The sequence below is a fragment of the Dermacentor andersoni genome, chromosome 8 (genome assembly GCF_023375885.2).
Source record: "Dermacentor andersoni chromosome 8, qqDerAnde1_hic_scaffold, whole genome shotgun sequence".
Classification (NCBI taxonomy): Eukaryota; Metazoa; Arthropoda; class Arachnida; order Ixodida; family Ixodidae; genus Dermacentor; species Dermacentor andersoni.
In genome coordinates this window covers 98,538,718-98,564,923 of record NC_092821.1, presented here as the reverse complement: position 1 = coordinate 98,564,923, position 26,206 = coordinate 98,538,718, and the positions used below count along the sequence as shown (strand labels likewise).

General features: G+C 43.9%; 1 protein-coding gene across 3 annotated transcripts in view; it reads left to right on the top strand.

Moving 5' to 3' along the window:
* Positions 1 to 26,206, top strand: part of LOC126529306 (AP-5 complex subunit zeta-1-like) — a 102,835-nt gene that overhangs the window by 2,869 nt on the left and 73,760 nt on the right. For all 3 annotated transcript variants that reach the window (XM_055069755.2, XM_055069754.2, XM_050176905.3), the window contains exons 2-12: positions 285 to 474; positions 4,063 to 4,109; positions 4,507 to 4,604; positions 6,101 to 6,316; positions 8,583 to 8,738; positions 12,582 to 12,619; positions 13,831 to 13,987; positions 16,389 to 16,564; positions 18,742 to 18,825; positions 23,335 to 23,522; positions 25,697 to 25,783. In XM_055069755.2, the coding sequence (XP_054925730.1) occupies positions 285 to 474; positions 4,063 to 4,109; positions 4,507 to 4,604; positions 6,101 to 6,316; positions 8,583 to 8,738; positions 12,582 to 12,619; positions 13,831 to 13,987; positions 16,389 to 16,564; positions 18,742 to 18,825; positions 23,335 to 23,522; positions 25,697 to 25,783 (1,437 nt within the window). The remainder of the gene's footprint in view (positions 1 to 284; positions 475 to 4,062; positions 4,110 to 4,506; positions 4,605 to 6,100; positions 6,317 to 8,582; positions 8,739 to 12,581; positions 12,620 to 13,830; positions 13,988 to 16,388; positions 16,565 to 18,741; positions 18,826 to 23,334; positions 23,523 to 25,696; positions 25,784 to 26,206) is intronic.

Genomic DNA, 26,206 nt, shown 5'->3' with positions numbered 1-26,206 from the left:
CATGTTGGCACCTAAAAAAAATAAAAATCTTGAATAACGGGTAGAGTGGGATAAACTTCACAAGATGGCGGTGGATATGAAAAATGTGTTTTGCCTACTTGCCTTGATAGAATTCAGAAGGTGCTTTTGCATTATTGAAACATGAAACTCAATGCCTGCTTGCAAAGTCATTCTGTTGCACTTGTTATCCATTTGTGCGCTATCTGAGTGTCACCGATTTGCTCTGACAGCCATGACAGTGTTGTTTCCATCAGCTTGTACTTAGTGTGCCTATGGTGGGACAGGATCCCCCAGCAAGAGACGGCTGTCAGCAGCCTCCTGGTGGCCGTGCTGGACGAGAAGTTGCCACCAGGCCGCCGCCACCTGGCCTTGTCGGTGCTGGAGTCCCTGTGTCCCCAGTACGGCCTCGAGGAAATGCTGCTTCCCTTGCCTCCGCATCAGCTCACATTGTTTCTCCAGGCACTGCTCGCACAGGTCTGTCAAAGAAGTGCCGACACATCTTTTCCAAGTTGCAGCAGATTACCCTCATGTCTCGCACATAAAAGGACAACACCTGAGCTAGTATGAAGATTGGAAGACATTTATAAGCTATATTAATTTGATAGTACAAAGTACCGTATTTGCATGATTCTACCATGCTCCCAGCTGTAATGCACAGTTATTTTAACGCCTAAAAAAAAATAACTTGATGCCGATTCTACTGTACAAATCAAGTAACAAAACCTGCGTCTACGTGTAACGTGTTGAAATGATCTTATGGAACATACAAAAGCCCAGACACACACAGCTGAACCTTTGTGGCTAGTCGCTTCCAAAGTTCGACAACACCTCCTTTTCTCTGTCTGCCGACCACAGAAAATCATCTTCAGTTCTATATAATGCATTTTAAGTTCCTTTGTCGCTGCCAGTTGCCGACGCATGTCTTGGGACGCCAAACACATGTGACCCTGCCCAGTTACCCTGTTCTACTGCCGGAAGGATTGCCTTATGGTTGAAGGATGCCTTGTAATGAAAATGTCTTTTTAAAGCATGAAATTCTTTTAGCTCCCATTGTCGGCGACCTTCTAGTGACCTTGAGTGAAAAGCCAGAGCCGTTATCCGGGCACTCGAGTGAGAACACCTGGACAAGTTGCAAGAGCAAAATGAGAATGTGCGGGCAACTAGTCAAAACTAAAAAAACAAAACAAAATTGCGGTCTCTGGCCTCCAACCCTTTGTATAGGACCGCATTACAGGCTAGTTACTGCCCAAACAAGTTACAAAGAACATTGCTTACGAGTTCTTGCTAATGTTTGTTCACAATATCACTCAAGCTGTAACTTCTAGTACACTGAAGTTTTATTTGTAATTACCGATAGCGAAGTTAAAAAGGCATACACAGGGCACCATGCACTTCATTGTCATCTTTTGCCGCTGAGACAGGGTTGCCTTTTGAACGCCAGTGGTCCACGAGTTCCGTGGCGTGGGTTTTGCGCCGCCTCGAGAGATAGCGCCACGCTGCGTGGTGCCTCCTTCGAACATTTTCTTCTTCTAGCTGGGCAGTGCACTCTGTCCTGCCACCTTCAGCCGGTTTTCTTTTAGCTGGGCAGTGTCCACATGGACCAGTTCACAGTATGGCGTGCTGCAGTGTGGTGCGGCATGGTGTGGTGTGCCATTACGAACATGTTTACACCCATTTTTAGATTGTGGCTAGTATCATTTCCAACCAATCTGCTTTGCCGGTTGCCATTCCGGGAGAGCCAGCAATTTTTTTCCATCCTGCTGCTGGACTACCTCCACAAAAGGCGGTTGAGCAGAAGCACTATGACAGGCATGCGGCAAACTGGAAAATAGCGACTGCAAACCAAGGTGTAAAACAACCTCTTTTCAATGGCAGTATGGCTAACTACATTGGAGTTAGTTTTTTTTAGTGAGTATCGGTATTGTTTTTGATTTCGAGTAGAAATAGTTACATTGTAACATGCACTTGAATTTGAACGCACCTTTTATTCAACGAACATGCGCGTTACAATCGTGCAAATACAATATATCGTGATGTGATGTACTTGGCATCATTGACAATATTGTCATGTTGTAGTGCTAATGAATGAGACAGTAGAAAAACTGTGTCACAAATTTAACGCTTTATTGGGCAAACTTGTGCCTAGATAAACAAGTGACACTCTAAAGCACAATGATTGCAGTGAGCACAGATATTGGTAGTTGAAATCTGATTTACAGGTCAAGCCCATTGGTTCTTTATACATGACTCATTGTACATTCCAGTGTAATCACTGGTCATCGTGTGTGTTCTAGAATATACACCATTATTTGTGTCATGCATGGAATCAGATTAGACAAGATTCGTTCGTTATAGAATTGGCAACAACATTCGGAAAAGTTTCCGTACATCTAGGAGCGTCTCGCTTCATGCGGTAACCTTGTCGCAGTGGCTAGGCGGTGAAAAATGGTTTCTGGAAAAAGATACACAATTTTAGCCTGTCAATATTGTGATATTATGACACACAGCGAATTTGCTGATGTTGTGCCGCAATAAGTCTGTTTATGATGGCGATAGCTCATAAAGAAATGAACAAGAATGCTCTGTGTATTTATTCTCGTAGCACTTGCTTACGGCAGTTGCGGTGATTGCAGAAGTGTAGCAATCCAGTATGTCATGATGTCATAATGCACCCAACACCTGGCTACAAAAACCAAAACTGGTTCATAGGAAAAAGTATTGCAATGAATTATTTAGGGCATTCTGACATTTTCCTGCGGTTTAGATGGTTTGGGTCCTTATTTAATGTAAGAAAATGACCAGTCCATAATGCCAGTATTAGTATTTTAAAACCCTGCAGCACTGCTTCTGCGATTGCGCATGCCAAGATAGCTTTCTTAGAACTGCAAGCACTAATGAAGGTAACCTTTTAACCTGTTGCAGTCATGAGCATTTAGCCACTTCACCTTTGTCCCAACCAGGAGCTATTTCAAGCACTTTGGACGAGAGAACTCGTGTGAAGGAAAGCGTACCAAGGGGATTTATTTAAGACATTTTTTTTTGTTAACAAGGATCTTGTACATACAGCGTACAGCACTCAACCAGCAACACAATGTGGGTGATCATCGCAAAAAACATTCCTTTAGTGTCCTCATTGCTGCTTTCATCTTCACTGCTCTTATCTGAGTACATTTGATGGCTTTCTGGAGGCAGAATACTACATCGCTCCTTTTTACTAAAATTACATTAAAGTTTACATATTTTTAAACTCTGGCTAGAGTTGGCTGGGGCACCCTGTACATATATAAAGGCAGCAGATTCTTAGCACATGCTTTAAGAAATTCGTATGCGAGGATGGCAGCGACTTCCCTGCATGCATTGTACAGAAAAAACTCAATAGAGTTTAGTGAATCTGAGGGTAGTAATCTGAAGGTAATAATCTGAGCACAATCATATTACACAAACAAGTCAGTGCGCAACAACACCAACACTCTGGAACTAACGTTTTCATACAATGTACACATTATATTCTGAGTAGGGTATTTCTTCGGACGACTACAGTGTAAAAGAGTGTGAAGCAGTGAGTATGTACCTATATGATGCAGATGCCATGTGCCAGCTGATTGTATTGATGTAGAGTATCTGCATGTCACCACATATCAAAAATGATATTGCATTCCGTAGACACAATCTGTAGTACATTAGCAACATTGTAAGTGCTTCTCAGAAACAATGTTGCATAAATTAAAAACACGTCATGGCCTATGTGCAGTAACTTTATGTGCATTCATGTAGGTGTGTGTTGTCCTGCTTTAGAACTCTCGGCACCAGCATCTCAGTGTCTATAACATCTCGCTGCTGAGCTCAAGGTCGCAAGCGTGATTCTGGCCACAGCAGCAGCATGTTTAGGGAGACGAAATGCAAAAACATTCCTGTATACTTAGATTTAGGTGCACGTTAAAGAATTCCAGGTGATCAAAGTTAATCTGGAGTCCTCCCACTTTGGCATGCCTCATAATCGGGTTGTTATTTTGGCACGTAAAACGAAAGAACATAATTTTAAAACCTCCTCATCTCTTTCAGGGTACAGACAGCCCACACTACAGAAGCCTTCTTGACAAGCTTTTGGGGTAAGCTCTGTATTGTTGTACTCTGTATGCATTTGCACTGTACATACTCAATTCCATAAATGCAACTGCATTGAAGGGTTATGTTTGGGTAAATTGTGAACTTGGTAGTCTGCTTTGAAGGTGACATTGTTGTCAGTGCAGTGATACTGTACCTACTCTGGTCTAGGCCTTCCTCAGTAGATTGCTGAGGCCTAAAAAATCAGAGGGTCAGAAAAGAAAAAAGACGTTTTCCGTGGATATTAGCTCACGCTGAAAAAGCAACAACCACATAAACATGAGCGTGATTTTCTTCTAAATTGCAGTGCTAGTTCCAAGTCATTTGTCTCATTTGACTTCTATTTGTCTTTGTTGTTCTCTCTGTTGAATTCATAAATGAAATGGGGACGCTTTCCTGCAGCGCTTTGGAGGATGCTGCTGTGGGTGCTCCCGTCAAGCGTGAGATCCTGCTTTATGTGACACGTGTGGCTGAGGCTCAGGCAGACCTGCTGTCTCGGGGTGCGTGCCTCTGTGCTATTGTCAACTGCAGTGCAATTATAGGAAGGAATATGTGTGGTGGTGGTGGATGGTAATTAGAAGCTGGAAGAAGGGTAGCGAAGAAGCATTTACATCTTCTATTTAGACCTTTATTTTGTCGGGCTTTGTGGGAAACCTATCGTGGCTGACCTGCTGTTGATCCACGTCAACCTTGTCCTCATCTGCTCTCGTGTACAGAGAGAGAGAGAGAGAAGTAAGGAAGAAAAGGCAAGGAGGTTAACCAGACTGTGTCCAGTTTGCTGCCCTACATGTGAGTAAGGAGGATGGGGGAGTGAAAGAAAGCGTGTGCAAAGTAGTGCTTTTGTGTAGGGCAGACTGCAAAAACACTTGTGTGTGGTGGTTTGGGTTCCTGTTGAAAAACCCCTAGCAGTGAAAAAAGAATCTTTACCACAGCATTTTCCTAGTCCTTGTAATGCTTTGGAATGGTAATCTTTGTCAATCAATCAATCAATCAATCAATCAATCAATCAATCAATCAATCAATCAATCAATCAATCAATCCATCAATCCATCAATCAATCAATCAATCAATCAATCAATCAATCAATCAATCAATCAATCAATCAATCAATCAGTGTTTCTCCGACTAGCTAAGAGGTTAAGGGTGTCAAGTAAGTGGCAGCCTGTGTTACTTCAGCGTGGTGGTAGCACAGAGATAGTAGCCCCAGAGGTGGACCCATAAGGCTAAGAAGAACACTGACCTACTACAGGTAGGTGGTGCCAGAAAGAAGGCACAGCCCCCACTGCAGCACATAATGAACTGCTTATTTTACAGCCCTTTCAATTGCCCCCGGATCTCCTTAGTCCTGCGAGTGCTGGTGTCATTTACGAAGGGGCCAAGTTAGCGCTAGTGGGTTCGCTACAGCTTTATCCATTGCATGCATTTGAATATGTTTGAAGAACACTGACCTACTACAGGTAGGTGGTGCCAGAAAGAAGGCACAGCCCCCATGGCAGCACATAATGAACTGCTTATTTTACAGCCCTTTAAATTGCCCCCGGATCTCCTTAGTCCTGCGAGTGCTGGTGTCATTTACGAAGGGGCCAAGTTAGCGCTAGTGGGTTCGCTACAGCTTTATCCATTGCATGCATTTGAATATGTTTGAAGAGCCAACTGCATGATCGTGCGATCCCTTTAGCAGTGGTCCACACTGAATGCACATTGCTTTCTGACCTCTCTTTAGAACGAAATGCAGTTATATATAGTGAAACCTCAATATAATAAACACTTGTGAAAAATTGTTGGATATAATGAAATAAATCTAAAATGTGTCTCAGCAATATTAGCACATAACAAATATATGCTTTTAACGAATATAGGATATAACGTAGTTATACTTGTGTTGGACGCAGTTTCCTTACGAGGTTTGACTGTATACTATGCTGTTACGTATACTGTTTGTTTTATTGAAGCCGTGATGTTCGTCCGGGCAATCCTGTGTTGTGTATGGATGCAGAGGATGCAGAACGGGTCTTCAAGCAGCTGCCCGGCTGGCTCATGGATTGCTCGCTCTTTTCATCTTCGCGCCTCCTCGGCGTGTCATCAGTCACTGGCCCGTCCCCGTCTTCGACTGCCACTGGCTCCTCCCGGTTTCGCCGGTCCGAGTCCGCCCAGTCTGTTTCCGAGCTGGACGGTGTCGTCTCGCAGGAGACTTTCACGGTTCTCACATCTGGTCAGCTTCCAATTCATTTGAGTCTGCATTTTAATGCGATAGCATTCTTAGCCTACTACCTCCAATTTGGCGTCGATGTCTTTCTTTATTTCTAACCTCTATCGACTTGCTGCACGTGCACTCCGCAGGTCCGAGTGATAAAAGTGGGAATGTGCACTTTTCTAGATGACAGTTAATATGAAGTTTTGCGCCTGAAAAAGAAGCCTATGCAACTGTGCCACAGTTCATGGGAAGTCAGATATGCTGAACCCCGATTCTGCAGTGCCAGCAGCACTAGACTGGCTGTGGTTGGGAGGCTGCATTTAATGAAGTTTTCTTCGTGGAGTCCAAAGGTGCGGACACTTTTTAGTGGTGCGGAGGCATGTTGGTGCATTAACGCAGTTAGCGTTCTCAGTCTACTTACACCACTACAGATTGTAAATCACGGTGTCTTCAGCAATGTGGCGTGTCACTACATTGCTTGAATGCTCATTGCACTAACTTCACCAGTCATCATGACATTGATTCTGCCAGAATTTTTTGTCCTGTCAAAATATGTTGCAATGGCGCAGTGGCTGTGGCATCCAGCTGCCATTCCCCGCTGCAGCAGTCATATTCCGATAAAGAATGGAATGCGGGAATTCTGAATGCTTCGTGCCGATGGAATTTGTAAGGGAGCTACTACTTCTTGAGGCTCAGAGAAATAAATGGCACTTGCGTCACGCTTTTTTTGGGAGGAGTCTCTTCTGCTTAACTTGTCAGTGCCTATGGATTGTCCTAAATCATTTTTAGTCCTGATTATGACATTCACAGTGCATAGGCTGTACTCGCAGAAAAATAGTCTGTCAGCTCACATGCGCACACACACACAAAACGAAACCAGCCACAACTGGTTTCAGTTTCCTATGATGATTTCACCACGGAATAAATTGCCAGATGTTGCTATACACTGTGGTATTGCAGATTAATTTGGACGCTAGACTATAGTGTTGTGTTATTGAATGTTTCAGCTTATCTTTGTGATTAGTTTTATGTTTGATGAGTATAAATGACTTCTGTGCATTCTATTTCTTTTGTTGTTTTGTTGTGTGTACACAAACGTTCACTGTCCCTGTGTAACTAGTCCTTCATGGGGCCACAGTTGGTGCGCGGTGTGTTTGTTCATGAATAGTAAAGGTCCCTTTACAGTATTCATAATTTTGTCACTATTTTGCTGTATGCACCGTAACAATTTAGTGATGTGTAGCCATCTGGGGTGGAATATTATTATTCCTTCTTTTAAAGTACTTTTTATATATACAAACATTTTTCTCATGTATGGTTTCTTGTATCATGTTGTGTTTCCAGTCCTATATGTCTTGTATTCTTGGCATTGCTCTCATTGGGTTGGTGGTAGTGCATTGGCATTAATTCTCGCCTTCAAAAGTTTACGAGACAGGGCATCTACAAAGAACTCTCAATAAAGTTGGTTTTGGATGGAAGAAAAGGACATCTGACGTGGTTTAGAACAAAGTAGATTGTACAGATGGTCTCCTCTATGTTGGATCAGCCAATAAAAATGACCTCTGTCAATATAATTACCCTTCTGCCTTGCCGTAACAACATTTACAAAACTTGAGGGTGCTGCCTAGAATTAACGACTGTAGCCACAGGTAGTAATGTGCGATTGGCATGCTGGTGAACTCCTCAACAGATTGCATGGCCAGAGTGTGTGGAGACTTGAGATTCTTTGCAAAGTGGTGATGCCTCGTAAACCCTTGATGCCAACAGTACCTCATTGGTGAAGGAAATTGGGTTGATTCATCAACAGAGCTTTCTGAAAAATTATTTTATAACTGATGCTTTATTCGATCAGTTACCTTAGGAATGATGGTAGTACATTGATTTGTCTTGTCTTCATGCTTGTGGCTTGAGACGTTCTTGTAGCATTGTATGTCGCTCTTTACCTTTCTTAATTTCCAATCAATCGTATTGTTCAGAATGCATGAAGGCAATGAGTCCTTCCACACATGCATAATCATTGCAAAATCTTGCATTTATAATGCAACATGTTGTTAAAAATGATCAATTTGCAAAGTCACAAAGCCGTTTGAAGCCAGACTGACGAGTCTTAAGCAAATGCATGTACGTACTAAACATCATTCCCGTGCTGGCTGAACTGCCGTGCTTGCAGCTGTCGTAGACACCAGCGCCACAGTTCCCTCTAGTCATTTTCGTAGGAAACTCTTGTGGTTCAATTGGGCGCCATACTCTTCTGAGTTGTGTGCCCCCTCTTTGGTGCTTGCAGCCAAGTTCTACACGGGTGACCAGTGGCTGAACGGTGCGGTCTTCTCGGTGCTTGGTGTGTGGCTGCGGCGAGCTGTGTCCCTCTGCTACACCGACGAAACCCTGGTCACGGCTAGCAGGAAGTACTGCCTCTACCTGATTGACCAGACGCACCGAAGTGAGTTTGGTACCCAGGCAGCCTCACCTGTTCTTGCCATTTAGGAGGTATACTGAACAACCAAGCTGCACTGGGTGTGCTGCCTTTGATGATGGCCTCGTGGTAGAGCACCTGCCTTGTACGTGAGATGTATTGGGCTCGTGATTTCATGGTTCAAATTTGGACGGGACAGAGCGAGATGCACAGGACTAATGCCTTGGCACTTGTGCACGACGTGTTGTTTGTTTTGTGTATTTTGCTCAGTGCCGACTATATTTGCACCATAAAATTACGTTTCTTAGTACTTGTAACAAACTAGCCCATCTTACTTGCTTGAGTACTGGGATCAAATTCTGGTGCCACTGGTAGCCCGCCAGGTTTTTCTACGGGTAGAGTTGTCCCCCTGTCTGGTGCTCCTCTGAACTTGGGGGTAGTTTTCGTCTTGAAAGGAAGCGCTATCTTTTTGTGTCCTCATGGCAGTGTCCTGAAATGGGAGCGCAATAGAAATCACACTTACCAGAACTGTACTGCTTGAAAATCCCAATGTGTGCAGCTGTGTATGCATGGGGGCGAAATGCAAAAACACCCATGTACTTAGATTTAGGCGCACATTAACTCTTTCCGTACCACGCCTATTATGCATCGTTAGCCCACTAACGATGGTTTCAAAGGTCCCTTTCAAGACACGTCCCTCATGGGCACACTGCGCTAGACGACATGAAGGAGGATAACTATATTTATGTTTTCTAAGCAGTCTGCTTTTTTCCCACCAGGCAGTTATTTTTTAACACACTTTGAAGGTGCGCGATCATCAAAGTAGAAAGCGAGAATGGCTGCCCACTATTGATGGTTTGAAACGTCTCTTTTGAGATCTTGCGCACTGCTCACGGACACTGTGCTATCGGACAGGAAGGAGAATAGCTATATTTATGTTTTCTAAGCAGTTCGATTTTTTCCCACAAAGTAATTTTTGAACATGCTCCAAATTTTCACAATTGTCAAAGTATAAAGGAAAAGTGGCCGCCTCCGGGAGCGGTGCGTGCGCTTTGAAAGCTCACAGATCTCGTGATCCCGCTGCGTCTGCTGCTGATTTTATCGATGGATCAAGCAGCAGCGAGTCCAAGGATGCTGCCTTTCCCTTGGACTTAGACTCTGAGAGCGACGACTACGCAAACCAGTTGGCCGCAGCCTGGCACGCCCAACTGTAGTGTGTGCAGTTAAATTTTTGTAGTGGAATACCTGTTCAATGAAAAATTTAGATTTTTGTCAGAGATAGTGCCTATTAGACCACAATAAATTTTGTAAATCTCATAAGTTTCTGTTACATTTTTTTCTTAGTAGATACAAACGTGGTCTTTACAAACGTTGTTCACTGTCATCCCACAATCTTGATTCCGGCAATTTAAATCTTCTTTTATGACATACATCTCGTTAATAAAATTTTTATGCATGAAAAGTGCATTCATTCTGTTTTTTGTTTATGTAATACATAAAACATTGAGTGCAGTATTTCCGTCAGAAAAAAAATCTGGTGTAACCTACAAAAAACCTATTTTCCCCATAGTAAAGAAAAAGTTAAAGCACCTCAGGTGGTCCAAATTATTCCGTAGCCCCCCACTGCGGTTTTGGCACGTAAAACCCCATATTTTTTTCAGCTTTGTATGCTTGCAATAACCGAATTTCTTTTCCCGCTCAAATGATGGTTCCAATTAACTCGACAATGTTGGATTTTCAGATAAGTGCCTTGAAATTTTTAAATTATGCTTGGTGGCAAGTTCCATTCTTCATCTGCCCTCTGTGCTTCCGGAGGCACCCCAAAACATACCGTATTCATTTGATTCTAATGCACCCTCAGTTGTAATGTGCACCCATTTCTCCAAGTGGGAAATGGAAATTGAATGTCCTTGATTGTAACACGTGTCTCGATTTTCATAATTAAAGAAAATGCAAAATGCAATACCCTCTATTGTTTCCCTATCAGATTTTGGTAAGAGAGAGTAACAGTGATTCATCCTTGCTTGGAAAAAGGCAATTAAATCTTTGAGATCACTGAGGTGGGTCCAAGGCTGAGGTGGTCGCAGTGGTCGCTCTGAGGTGGGATTTGAACACACAGCTATAGGTGGTGTCTAACGATGACAAACTTTAGGCAATCGCTATAGTTTTCGGCAACTGCAATACAGCAAAGCATGGCCTTCGAGCTTGGAAGGTGGCGTTAGAGACAAGATGGTGGGATTTGGACAACGTCATTGCAGTTTTGACTTTGCACTTGATTTTAATGCGCTTGTCATATTGCAGTGAATTTCTTCCTCGAAAAACAAGTGGCACATCAGAATTGAGTAAATATGGTAGTTTTCTCATGGGATGGTGATATTAAATAAATTTTGCCCATGCTGTGATGTCAAGGGAACAAGCAAATGTAACTAAAGCTAAATGAAATTCTTGGGTTTTGTGTGCTGGAATATCAGCTTGATTGTGAGGCATGCCTTGGTGGGAGAGTCCGAGCTGATTTTGACCATCTGGACTTCTTTAACATTCGCCCTAATATAAGTACACAGGCATTTTTGCTTTTCAGCTCCATTGAAATGCAACTTCCACGGCTGGTATCAAACTTGCAACCTCGCTCTCAGCAGTGCAGTGTACGGAATATCAACAGAGTCTTTAAAGGGACGGACAACCGCTCAGAACATCAATTGAGATAACTCTGCTGATTGGATTTGAGATAACTCTGCTGATGGAATGATTCCCATATCGTAGTGGCTAAAACGAGCCATGTTTTTCTCATTAAATATGGATTTATGTTTTTAATTCATCATTAAAAGTAACGAAAAATGACCTTTGGCACTCCACGTGGCAAAAACATGAACCCGCATAAGAGGTCCACCACGTGACCTTCTACTAGTGTACGTGGTTCCTGGTCTTTCTATTAGTATTGAAATACACTGTACTTTTTGTGATAAGTTTTTCCTGATTTACAATGTGCAGATAAGCCTTCCTTTGTAGTGAGCAGAAAAGTGGTGCTGCCATGGCCTTCGTTATTGATGAGTTAGCTTGGCTCGTCTATCGACAGAGCAATGATGACAGGGGCCAGCCAGCCATGACATAGGCATTTACTTGGGCAAAAACTCGGTGCAAATATAAGAAATGTCTGTACAACAATGCGAAGTTATTGCACCAGCATTTTATTTCCAAAAGTGATTGAAAAGGTCAAGATATAGGTGGTTAACCACAGTTACACTCACTCCTGTGAGAGCAGAACGATGGGTGGCTTTCACAGCTTTGAGACGAAAAAGAGTGACATCACTGACATCACAGAAGTGAGAGTGACATCACTCTCACTTCTCAGCATTGCTGGAGGACGAACTCTTACTTATTTAGAGGCTGCTCAGATCGAAAAATTCTGCTTACTCAATATCCATGCCCTTTTTAGAAGTAACCGCTGTAGATGTAAACACTACCGAGGGTGAGCTTTGCGTTGCACCATAAAAACCTAGGTCCTTAAGAATCGGTTGTCAGTCCCTTTAAGATAAGCTACAGTACTAGATACTGCTTTGCAAAAGTATTTTTGGAGTATCAGTGTACTTGCAAGAGTATTGAAACTACACACTATACTATCTTGAGTAGCATGTTTAAATAGGTACATGTTAGGTTATAAAGGTAACATGCGAAAACTTGCACTCACCAAGCATAATGCCTTAGCAGGACGGGCATACTGCTAACGCGTGACAATGCTCGTAAACATGAGGAACTGCAGCCTCACTCCAGCTCTTCACTCACCCCTTCACTAACCTTGCCTCGTTGAGCTATTGGCAAGTTTGTTTTCACATAGTCTTTGTAATAATCAGCACTCTTCTTACTCACTTTCAGAGCCCATATATCCCGAGGACTTCGAGCTTCAGCAGCTTGTAAGTGGATACATAGTTTCTTTTGTGTTTTTGGGTGTCGCAGAGAACTTGGACTTCCTCTTTGTCGCATTCCTTAACAACTGCAAGCAGCAAAATAAGCTTTGATGCAATCAACGGCAAAAAGGTGCCAAATGTGAACATTCACGTGGTGGGGGCTATAGCCATGCCTTTAGGAAACACCCACGAGTGGCATGAGTGTTTACTCTTCATTGTTGTGCGAGAAGGAAGCGAACATCATTGTCAAGCCACGATCTTGTTGAGACCCTACGCTGTAGCTCTTGCGCGATCTCATTTCGGTGCAGCATGTGGTGGGATCGCACCTGCTCAAAAGTGCCGATCATCTTGCTCAAGGTCATGATTAATACACTGTAATCATTCTGATTATGGTGTGTCCTAAATAAGAGGGCAAAAGAGAAAGGCTAGGCTTCCAGCTCACTGCTCGTGCAGCTCGTGCGTGAGGCCACGATGAAGTGGCAGCAAGCAGGCGAGCAAACATGCCTGAGTGATAACAGACAGAAAGAAGGGGGAAAAAAGTGTGCAGGGAATGCAGCATCTGTCTCGGCTAGCGAGCTTGGTGCAGTCTGGTCGCTTGCCACTGATGGGCAAGAAGTGAGTTGAAGCGACAGTGCCGTGTTGCCTATGCCACCCATGTGATACGGGGCGGGATATACTGAAAAGAATGCCCCTTTGGAAGGGAGGTGCCAAGCACGAAGAAAATTCTTTCCTTCCTCCATGCACACACAGCTCTGAGTGAGAAAGGGCAGGTGGAGAGGAGGAGGAGTTACTACTAAAGTTGGAGCATGGCATGAGCTAGAGCTAGTGGGCCGAAGATGATTCTTGGCATCTTTTTCTTGGAGTTGCACGATAGATATATACTCTGGCAGCTCACTTAAGCATGCTCGTTCCGTTTTTGTAACTCAATAGTTTTGAATGGTGCTAGGCACATGTCGGTTCGAGACTTTCTCATTCTTTTGATGTCTCTGTTGCCTCCTTACGCCTTTTCTTGTTTGTAGCCTTCTTCCCTCTCATTCGGTCGGGGCACAAAATATACCTGACAGAAAGGAAAGATACAACAGAAATGCTACACTGACGTAGTTTGGCTGAAGCTCCCATGCTGTGGTCTGTCCGGGATTAACCCTCTGATAAACTTAATCTCTCACTTCGCCGCGGCACACAGATTTCCTGACGTGCGCTGTTGTGCTTTGTGACAGTGTCTGGTGGAAGCGGTGCGCACCCTCGACCTTGTGTGCCAGCTGGACAGCAGCCAGGTGCCTGAGGTGATCATCGTGATACAGCGGCTGGCCACCAGTCACCTGCTTAGCCGCGTTGCTTTGGGAACTGCCCTGCTCGAGTTCTTCCTGCACCACGGTGAGTTTGTCACTGCTTGTTGCTGGGCCAGTAGGTTCACCCTATGGAAATGCTCGACTCTCTTGCATCCCCTGTTGCTTTCCCCGCATGGCTTGCGTCTCCTGGCGTTTTGCTTCCCTGCATAGCACAGGCATGGCAGAGGGAGTCGTAGTTACGCAGTACGACGAGAGATGGCGCAAGTGTTCCCATACGAGCGCCAGCTGACGGTGTGGATACTTTAGTGCAAGAAAAACTTGATTTGTCCCCTTTCGCTTTGGGACGTGTGCTTGTTGGTGTGTTCCACATGATCGTCGTCGTACTCGGTGGGATCGACTTGTGATGGTCTTTTTGATCGCTCGAATGTGCCTCCATTCACAAGACAGCACCTGCGAATGACTTGGGCATTGGTGCGACATAATTACATTACTACACCATTGCATTGTTAGTTCAACCTCCTCGATTCTTGAGTGTTTTCCATAACCTGCGTGTAGTTCGGCTAGCTGGCATTCTTGTATAAAGGTGCAGTAAATGTCTTCTTGTGTTTGCACTGTACTGTGTTCTTTGTTTCTAAAATATTTTAACCCCCACCACCCTTGTTCCGGTGCAAAAGACTCGAAACAACATGAGGAACAGCTGAACAGGGTATAGCGGTCAGGAAGGATGCTCTTTGCAGCCCGGTCATTTCTTCATGCTGTTTCGTGTCTTCTGCACCATATTGACAGTCAGTTTGTCTTACAGCAATACCTATCTTTGTTTTCACTTCAATGCTTTAGCAAGCAAGAGTGCCATTTTATTGTCTTGCATAGCTTGAAGATATGGGCTTCATGGCCTAATGTGGCAGTGAAATCGCCTGCCCTATTGTCACGATAACCGGCGCATGAGACGTGAATCTGGACCGACACACCAAACACATTTATAATGTATCTCACCGATGAGTCCTCGTCAAATTTACATACATCCGCAACAATAGTTGCACTGACTGATCTCTCTCGTTCCCACTAATATCTTTCCCGAGTTCCTAAATCGTCTGACAGGTTCTCACGTCCTAATAAGTCACGTGCGGTGTGGCGCTTACATGTCCGAGTCGGTGCAGCTCCTCCGCATTGCTCGGTGCACCACTGGCATCTCTGCTGAGGGCCGCCTGCATAGAACAGGTCGAGCTTGTCGAGCATTGTCGTTGGTGAGGGCGAGGTTGTCCCCGTAGCATAGGCGGGGCCGTTGTCCTTGCACGAAGCCTTTGCTGGCAACCACGGTGCACAGCAGCGGGCGTGAAGGATCAAACTCGGCTGGCGCAGAGCCACCGGTGTCCTCCTCCAGCTGAACTCTTCTATCTCGACGTCCTTGGTTCAGCGCCTTCTTTGCCCAGTGCTTTAGCTGACTTCTTTCTTCTGCTCTAGCGATGTTCTGCCATTTGCCACCTCGCTCTTTGTAGGCCACGTCAGCCTTCTTCTTTTTCCTTCTTCTCTCTCTTCTTTTTCTTCTTCTACTTCAGCTCGTGACACCTATCAACCTCTTATAATTATGGTGAATAAGGGCTGTTAATTATATTAAAAGATGTGTTTTGATACCAAAATCCCACTACGGCATGTCCCCTAATCCAATCACCAGTTGCGTGCAGCATTTACCCATGGTTAAATTTACCCATGTGTAAAAAGATCAATGCATGTGATATTAAGTTGTGCCGACGTAAGCTCTCGAGTGGCTGTTACCTCTGTCATTAGGCATTTTTTGGGGTGGCCATTTACTGACATTTGTGTGAATGTTTTTAACTCTGTGCAACATATCCTAGAATAAAGTGCTTTATGCAAGTGGCCCGTGGTGTAGCTTTGTATGCTAAAAAAAACTCACTCGCTCGCTCGCTCGCTCGCTCGATTGATCGATCGATCGATCGGTCAGTCAAGCAATTTAACTCTGTAATGACCAAACAAAGCTTGAAGAAATTGTTCTCCATTATTTCTGGCCATGGGGAGTTAACTTATACAAAGAAAATGAAATGTTATCTTAATTACAATTTAATTAGTACACTAATTAATTATTGTGACCTTAAACTGTACTAGACACAAGACACCGAAGTGGCGTCGTTATGATCTGGCTTGGGCGTGCACATTGTTCGAAGAGGCAGCATTGTGTGATTTCAATAAACTAGTTGTTAGTCTGTGTTCGTCCTGTGTTTACCTACCTTGGTGTGTTGTCCCTAGTGCAGTTTAAGTTCACAAAAAAATGTCTTGCCAACTAGCCTCCCAACACACTCTACATTAATTAATTATTTGGTAATTGCTTTTTTTGACTATCTACAGCTGCAGTTCACTCCAGTTAATCAAAGATGCAACTATGGGCTTTGCATTAAGTTCCGAATTTGACATAGCATGTGTGATACATTAGGCTATACAGGGTTAAACAGTCAAAGTTCTATGGCTTGCAGGGGCAGCCGTGCTGCACAAGACGGAGGACTCCTTGAGTCAGTTCTTCCTGGGTCCCGGTTCCCGTGTGTGTCTGAGTGTGCCCAACTCCCTGCAGGTGGTCCACTTCACCCTGCGCAACCTGGCTGCACTCTGCGACGTGGGCGCCACCGAGAAGTACTTCCCTGCCTTGCTCAAGGTCGGGGAAGGCTGCAGACCACGATTGGGCACTTGTAACCGGGCATGATGGATCTGGAAATTTGTCCCACTAGAATGATTGCGAGTCTAAGATCAGTTAGCATTCAGTGCTGAACCTCTTCAAGGTGCACATGGTGCGGAGCCAAACTGATTGCTTAGAAACGTGAGTACGAGTGGGGCAGAACGCTCTAGGGCAAAAGCAGGACGAACTACCATGGCAGGGCCAGATGGGAAGAGCACTGGATCTAATTTTTGGAAACGCAGTAAATGAATGTGCTGTGAAGAGAGAGTGGCGGCGTAAGCAGACCGAGAGCTCCAGATGAAGCGAGACAAGGCGCGGTGCGGTAACTTTTGACTGTGTGTGCGTGTGCGTGCGTGCGGGGATGGACAGCAGGTGGACAGCGTAGAGAAAAATTGCGGAGCGCGTTAATGAAATGAATGTTTGCGACGAACTTGTCAGCCTGTCGTTGTGCGTAACAAGGACACTAAAGAGAAACAATACACAGCTCCAGTCCAGCAATGTTATTTGTTAAAAGCTGTGCTATCATTCATTTTGCAGGAAATTATTGAGCATGACAGGAGAAAATGGAAGCCAAATTTGGGCCTTATAAGGATGTTCATATCTGCCTGTATATGTTCTTGGCTGGTGTGCATTCAGAGGCCCTGAGCTTACTTGAAATACGAGTAACAAGCCTTGAACTGCAGTTCAAAGCCTCATGTAGATCAGGTTGTTGTTTTGGAAATTGGCTGTTAGCATATTGATAAAGATAGAGCTTTGATGATGTGATGCTATTGTGCCAGAAAGTAGAATTTGAAGCCTCTTTGTACATTCAGTAAGCAGCATACTGTGTGCCCTATGGTACGCCCTCACAGGGAAGATAAAAAAAAAGAAAATGATGATACTATGCTGTGCTCTGTAGTTAATAAGTTCACGTTTGCTGTTTGTTCCTGCTGCACTCATGGTCAAATAGATTTATGTTGTAAGCCTTGCATTGTTGAAGTGTCTAAAGCCAACTATGTACTGCTACTGACATTTGTTGAGCTCGCTGAACAAGAGTGAATGTCGGCAGAGTGTTTTGTGGAACGTCGGCAGTTGGCTTGGCTGCTTCTTTTGTAACCCTGAAGCCTTTTGGTGAGCGTCCAGGAGTCATGGTAAAATGAAAGACAGGTTCATCATGCCGAGATTGGTGTGGTTCTTGGCTTATTGATTTGAGACACAGTTGTAGCAGATAGCTATATTTGAAGGGACAGTAATGACGAATACTATAAAAATCGTACTAAAATTAATTTTGATGAAGCAGTGCACTTGGAAAAAAGATGTTCACAGAAGCATGAAGGATAGGGACACACACAGCTCCTGCATACGTCCTCGTCATTCATGTTTGTGTGAACATCTTTTTTCCTTGTGCTCTGCTTCACCAAAATCGTGGCTCACCAACCAGCCCGTCAGCACCTATTAGCTAAAGTTAATAGTAGTGCTCAAAACAATCCAAAGCAACAAACCAATCCATGCTGAGAACAAAGCATGATAAGCGTGATAACAAAGCGGTGAGTGATAAAATAATGAGAGGAAAGGATGGGATTGGTGCCACCACTGTAAATATTCAGAACCAGCTCCAGCTTATGCCTAATGCCTCGTTTATAATTGGTAAATTGTAGTAAAGTGCTTGCATTGAAAGTATAGTTACAATAACTTGATTGAACAATGTGGTTTAACATCTCAAGCAACACTAGAGATATGAGAGATGTCATAGTAGAGGGTTCCAGATTAATTTTGACCCCCTAGTGTTCCGTAACGTGCATCTGGATGGAAGTGCTTGAGTGTGTTTTATTACCTTTGGGATTGGACCACCGCTGCCAGGAATTGCACCCAGAAAACAGGGCCTCTGAGATTGCCGATACAGCATAAGATTGCTGCACTCTGCAGTTGCGTGGGGATGACTCATTATGCCATATCTCCTTGGGCATAGTACCCGTTTTCTTTGGGAGACATGCTGTGTTTGCTTGTGATTTTGTTGGTGATTAAGTTCAGTCTCTTGGCACAGAACTGCTGTGCACTCCTGATGGCGTAGGTGATCAGTGTAGCTAGACTTAATCTATGCCTTCATTTTATCTTTAACCCGCGTGATGCTAAACGACTGCAATTCTTTTTGGCCCCCCCCCCCTTTCTTTTTTCAGATCTTTGCCTGGAATCCGCAGCAATTCAAGAGCCAGTTCCTGAGCATTGTTCCAGCATTCATGTCAGCCAAGAGTGTAGTTGAGGTAGCGGCCTCACATATTTCTTTTGTAGTTTTTGCCGTTTCTGAGAGGTTGTGCATGTGACATTTTATATTTATTGTTTTAATTTGCAGATACTGTCAGTCTGAATCTGGACCAAAACAGGAGGCGGAAAACATTGATCTTTCATACAGTACATCCCTGTAGAAAAGAAAAATGAATACAACAATGCGACCAAATTCTCTATGGAAAGGGAAAAACAGTTGTCACCCACCCTATTGTAGCACAAAGCTATAAAGGCAACTCATACAGGTCTATCAAAAAGGAAACTAAAAAAAAGAAAATTGTTCTCGTCTGGGGATCAAAACAGGGACCAACACCTTTCTGGGGTAGACAAGCAGGAAATTCACATGGGCTTCCTTTGTATGTTAATGCTACAATATGGTGGACAGGAATATTTATATTTCATGAACATTCCTCCACCTTGCGTATTTCTGCAGAACCGATGTGCCAAAATTTCCCTACTGTTGCAAACATGCAAAACAAGGATGAAAAGCTGCCTTCAAATTCCCGCATTTACAGTATGTGCAGAAAGACAAGCGCTATTGAAAGAGAAAAAGAGTACTTGAGCCATTTATGTACATAAACTTGTTGACTAGAACTAGAATGGAAGATTAGGCTAGCATGCTTGACATTAGGAATGTCGAGCCAACTAGGGAAGAGTTGTTAGTCAGTGCTTATGTGTGTGTTCTACATCTTCCTTTGGTCCATGTCTTTTGCGTTGGTTTAGCATTCCTACTGAGTAGGACTAACTTAATAATTATTGAGTAGAAAAGATTGCATTGTCTTTCTTTCCTCATGACACTAAGTAGAGGCAGATGCTCCTTTGCACAAAGCGATGTTATGGCGTCTTCCCACCCTTACCAAGAGGAAATACTAGATCACAGCGCGCAATGTGTTTGCAGTTGCTCTAATTCTGACGTCAAGTCGTTTGAATATTTTTGCTTGGAAAGGAGAAATGGCAGATGCAGCGCTTATCCCATTCTGCACCATCAACGACAACAGCAGAGGTCTTGTTACAGAAACCACTACAGAGTAACCAGGTTCATGTGTGCAGGTGTTGAATCATCTGCGTTATGGGACTTGTTCAATTCATGTACCGTTCAGTGCCCCTCCTGCACAATTTCGCGGTGTGCTGTGCTGCGGCACTTGATTCCCTGGTCATTGCAAAAGTGCACCCCTGCACTGTGGTCCTCGAATGTGTTGTGGCGCAGGCGTGCATGACATCTTGCGTCTTGTGACGACATCTTGTAGACGGCGGTTGCTGAGCTTCCTTTTCTCGACGCAGTGGGTCTTTTAAGATCATGTGCGAAAGGTTTCTAAGGTCTTCGACTGTATTTCTGCACAGCTGGAATTGCTCCGGGCACTTTGAAATTTCATACAGCCACTGCATACTGATGTGTTTCAGGGGGTGCTTTTTTTTTTCTCGTTACCAGCACTCTTAGCATGATCAAAATGCCATTTGTGATGCAGCGCTGTGGGGAATTACTAAAAAAAGTGCGCAGAAAGCACAGATTATAAGCTTGTGCTGCATAAAAAACAAAATATCTGGCTATGCGTGCCTGGTTCCTGTGCAGTTAGACCAAGCAATCAACATGGCCAGCATCACGGTGCTTGCCTCAAAAGTGCAAGAGCAGTGTGCAGCGCTGGCATATCTAGTGCAACATATGCACTGCACTGGCACCGCCCAAGTGCTTCCTGCACTTGCCCGTTGTAGCACCGATGAAAGAAACGGATAGTATTGGGCGAATTATTATGTGTTACTGAACTGGCTTATGAAATTGCATGTCTGTTTGCTGGGCTGTTGTGAAAACCCAAATGGGACAACCTCTGTTCTGAATTATGTTATGTTACTTAAATGGCCTGGGTGTCGGGATGAAATACAATGGACTTATGTTAATTCGACCCTCACAGGACTGACGAAATAGATAGAATCATCCGGTGAGGTGAAATGAATAAGGTGCATAAAAAATGCCAGAACCCACTGCCGATTCCTATGGCAGTATTTGCCCGATTTGACAGGTCCCTGAATAAAATGCACGGCCACTTTCTATGTGCCCAAAGTAGAAAAATAACAAATAACATTAAAGGTGCTAAACAAAGTACAAATTTAACACACACTCAATTTTGAAGGAAATGGCCAAGGGTCTGATATGTGGCAAATCAGACCCTTTCTTCCTTTGTAGCTTCATGCTGTATTCGTGTGGATGAGAATCTTCCCTTTAAATGCGTGTTGCACAATGGCCAGTTTTATAAAGTTGGCTTTGCCACAATGTGTACGTGCTATGCAGAAAAGCATACAAACATCACAAAGGTGGTTTTTGTTTTAATTTTCTTAAAAGAAAGGCCCGTGTCAAAATTGGGTAAGTACCGTAATTAGACATTGTGAGCTCTGGTTATTGCTGGAAAATCTTGTCTGGGTGAACCATAAATACTGTATTCTTGCGCATATAACCCGTTGCGCTGTATAATCTGCACCCCCAATTACAACAGACCCGGAAAAAAAAAGTCACTGCGTACAATTTGCGGAAGTAACTGCATGCAACACTGCTCAAATCTTTGTGAAAACAGTCTCCACTCGTGGATGCACGAATTTCTGCTTCGTATCTTCGGCCAGCAGCTCTGTCCCCCGCATTCCCCGGCGATGCTGACAAAGCTGAATTCACACGCTGGTTGTTATCGCGGACGAACCATTCACATGATATGTGATGTGAATTGGATCACTTCGCAGCTAGCACTCACACAAAAGCGGATAACAGCGCGGATGGAGAAATGGAAAGCACAGACTGAAGGAGTGCCACGGGAATGGTTGACGTGCGAGCTTGCCGGTGCTGTGCGCGCTATTCGCTTACTACTAAATGGAAAATGTCGACCCATAAAGCGGAGGAGAATGGGTGACCGTGGGAGCTTGAAGCTCCCATGGTCTCTCCAAGAAGGGAGCTTCAACACGCAGGGGTGGGGAGGAGGTGGGATTGCTTGGGAGATAACGAAACTTTGAATGGCGGAGAACCTTGCCTTGAGGTTCGGCGCTTCAAGCCGAAATTCACATATTACCCGCACCCCCACTTTACTGTTAAATGTTTTGAATTCTTGGTGCGGGCTATGTGCGCAAAAATACGGTAGGCGTTTTCGTCAGGATATGACAGTTTTTAACAGATTCACTGTCCCCTAAACTCCGCCGAAGCAGACGCTACCACTGAAGGGGCCACTATTGGTGTCGCTATTGGGGTCAAGTGTGTGCGTGCTGATTGGTAAAGTTCAAATGATGCCGCGAAAGCCAATTTGAGGGTTGAAATAACGAAAAGTTGGGCCCATAGAAATGCATGGGTGTCAGCTGAGACCTTCGGTCAGGATCGAATTAACCGAAAAAGAATATTAATGGGAGTCTGCTGTATCTTGTTAGGTGGAGGCAAATAGATATGATTTCTTGTATTCCACTAAATCTGTGTAGCTTCTCGCGTCCCACACCCTGCCCTTCGAAACTGCGGAAAACCTTGGATTTCTTGTTTGCTCTCTGAAGTCTGCTTGCTCAAAAACCTATAGCAAATATATAAATGCCTGATGTTCTCACTGTTTCCTTATCATTGAATATGATTGTCACCTTTATGCGTATACTCTTTAGCTTGCTTTCTTTTTCCGTCCCCTTCAAAAATCTTTTGATTCCCCTTCCACCACCATTGCTTCTAAGTAACAGGCTTCTCTCTCTCTCTTATGCAGCTGTACTTTATGGTGGGGAAGGGTTGTCCACTTATTTGTTCATTTACTTATCCTGTTTGTTTGTTGTACTCATGCATTTTCCTTATACATAGCTACGTCTCTTGGTTCTTTTCGCATGTCCTACTGTTTTCTTTCCTTTACAACTGCTATTCTTCTAACCTTTCTTGGCCTCTTCTCTATTCATATACCCTGCGTCTTTTCCATGGCTCCAGGTCCAGTTCAGATCTCTACTCAAAAGTTGGGCAGTTAAAATGCTTGCAGCCTTTCGATTTTGCCTCCCTTTTGCTTAAGTAAAAATCAATCAATCAATCAATGAACCATAATAAAGTCTTCCAGTCCAGTCAATTGTTTATGTCACATCAAAAATGTTCCTTTAACACAGTAATCTAATTTCATTTTTCTTTACTAAAGTGATGCAAGGATGCCGAGAAAAGCATAGAAGCGTTGCTGTTTGGGTCTGTTGGTGTACCATTAATACAGATTACCGGCAGGAGCAACAGAAAGTACCATGTGTGCATCATTAGTTTTTTTTTCTGTTCTCCCTGTTCGTAATGCGCTGCATACAAGAGCTTGACAAGGCTGGCACCACATTCAGTGGTAGACTTCAGTGGTAGATGGCCATTTATTGGATTGCATTAAATACTACTTACTTATTTATTTGTACTGTTATTTATGGTTATTTACTACTGCCAGTTTATTGCAGGTACTCATTGCTATTGCAGTAGCTGCATGCTTTGCGTACAAATGTACACCTGGCCCATGCTCTCACGCCTGCAGGTGTTCCACAGCCTGGTGGACCTGCCTGCACTGACGGCAGCCCTGGTACTCGAGAGGGAGCTGATGGGTTTGTCGGAGAGTGCTCGCACTAAGCGCCAGTCCTCGCTCCAGCTTGGTACGGAGGTGCACAAGTCCATGCTCAAGTTTGTGCTCCGCGACATCAGCGGCATTGGAGACACGTTCGACGGGTGAGCTGCTGCAGTGCCTGCGAAAATGGCCGAGAATTATTTTTTACAGGTGAATGTGGATACCTGAAAGATCTGATGCTTTTCAGAGATGATGTCGCAGGGCTCCTCAATGTCAGCCGAAAATGTTATTTCATTTGCCTGTCTGTAAACACACAGTGTGTAAACACGCTACCATGGTTTTTAAACATTTAAGCCTGATAGGTCTTGCATTAGGAATCTGGAATATGTGCAGTGTACTGTCTGGCTCATACTATTTTATCTCACGTGTGCATTGAGAAAGAAACCACATGCAATGCCATTGGCATGAATTTCCATAAATTCATTTGCACTTACTTTTTTTTGGCTGATCACGCCAATTGAATGGTGGATGGGGGCTTGCTCTCTTGCTAAACTCTGCATTTGCTTTGACCTTGGTTTTCGTCATGTTACTTATAGTGCAGATGTTGATGCTATATTTAGGGCACACCCTCTGACCTTTCTGTAATCGCTTGTCATTACTTTGTCCCTCTTAAACACAGTGACTGGAACCAGCGTCCCGAGCTGGCTGCGTAAGTGTTATGTGTTCCACATTTGTGGAGCGCGCAGTGCCATAACATTGTGTGCCTCCCACTGTGGTAGTGCCACCCATGGGCTGCTATAACATGGGCAGAATTTGTAATTGATTTCTTTGTTATTGCAGAAAAAAAATGATAATGCTTGTAGCTTGTTCACAGATTTTCATTAGCAGTGTGTTCAAAGGGGCTGGTTGGTTCGTCATTGGAATAAAAAAAACGGCGCTCTGTCCTGTGCTCCTTACTCGCCCGTCCTGTGTTGCGCTGTTTCTGTTTCTTTATTACATATTTTCAGTCTGTGTAATAAACTTTCTTGCAAGTTGTTGCTCTAGAGTAACACATTTGCTTCATATGTGTGTAATACTGCTTTGCTAAATTTAGGATTACTTACAAAATAACTTCTGCTGTTCAGGAACTGTATCGGAGGAAGTACAGTCGAGCCTCAACAAAATGAACATAAATGCAACAAATTGTCGGACGAAACAAAGTGAACCTAAAATGTTTCTCGCCGATATTAGTGTGTAACAAATGTGTGCTTATGACCAATATAATGAAGGTATTTTCGCGGGACATGTGACTTCATTGAAACAAGGTTCGACTGAATTGATTTCTGGTGGAAGCCAAAATCCACTGAAAGTGAAGGAAGTTGGCTTGTACGAATGTTCTTTCACAGCAGATTGAAAATACTTATACGCAGTGTTGCTGTGAATAACGCGAAGAATGGCATCTGTAAAGGCACACACTGTAAGATGCAGCTGTTTAGATTGAAAGACAGGGAACAGATATTTGGTCAAGGATGATGCTCTTACCATTAAGCTCACTAAAGTTTTCAGTGCCCATAGGGTGGAATCAAAATTGTGAGGGAGATGAAAGGTAAAGTAAGTATATTATTACGATATTATCGGTAGATACCCGAGAGACGAGCCGCCGCGAGAACGACGACGAAGTGGGTCTGTGCGCTTGGTGCGAGTGAATGTCGGCCTGGCGCTCTGGCTCCAGTCCAGTGTAAATAGCCTGTAAATAGCCTCTTTCGTCTGTGTCTTTCTACACGTAACATTCTGGTGGAGGTGCTGGGTATTGGGTTGAAAGTGTATTGGAAGTGAATAGGCAAGATCGCTGATGGACAGCTTGTGCAGGCACATCACCATCTTCATTTTCCTGACGAATACCTTCATTCTCGTACTGTGTTGCCCATGTGAAATAATGAAGCAATGCTTCTACATTAAGCCTTCGATAAATGGTAAACACATTTCAAGTATTCAAGCAGAACTTTTTGTTGGGCTAGTTGGTGCATGTTACTGAAATACTAAAGCGCCAAACAGATGACAGAAGAGACACGGACGGGCGCTTACTAACAACTGATGCTCAGTTATTAGTAAGACCTCTTCCGTGTCTCTTCTTGTGTCGTCTGCTTGGCGCTTTAGTACTTCAGTAACACTTCAAGTATGTTGATCTTCTGTCAAACTGTCCTAGCACTTTTTTTTTATCAGCTGTTTGCTGCTTGTTTATGAAGGCCATTCTGATCTGCTGCTTGCCACAAATGCACGTTCTGTAAGTGTGCAATATGTCACGCAGCTGTGTTGGTGAGTCGCCATGTACACTTAGTGTTATCCTGTCTTACAGCGTCGCCAAGTTCCACACCCTGATCGCTGACCAGGTCAATCACCCGAAGGTGGTCCGCTGCTCGGAGCATGCCCCAGACCTTCTTGGGTAGGTGACCCGCCACCAGGTGGGAAGACTTCTGCCGTTAAATGCTGCTCTCTTATTACAGACCTTCCTCGGCAGAATTCACATCCACCATTATTAAACAGCAGAATGCATTATCCGGGAAGACTGCCTCCATAAGCTAATTTATCTCCATTTAATAAGTACACTGTGCTGTCTTCGCACTACATTAGGTGCTGCATAGTGGATCACATTTTATTTTGTACAGTTAAACCTAGATATAACAAACTTCAATGTAACGAAATTCTCTATATAACAAAGTGTTTACCTTTTTTATAACTTCTTGCTTTAGAACACAATGTATCTTGAACTTCAATATAACGAAGTGTGTTTATCCACAATTTCAATATAACGAAATTTCTCTGCCACCGGGAAGGAATACCTAGGCAATAGATGGAAACTTCCGCA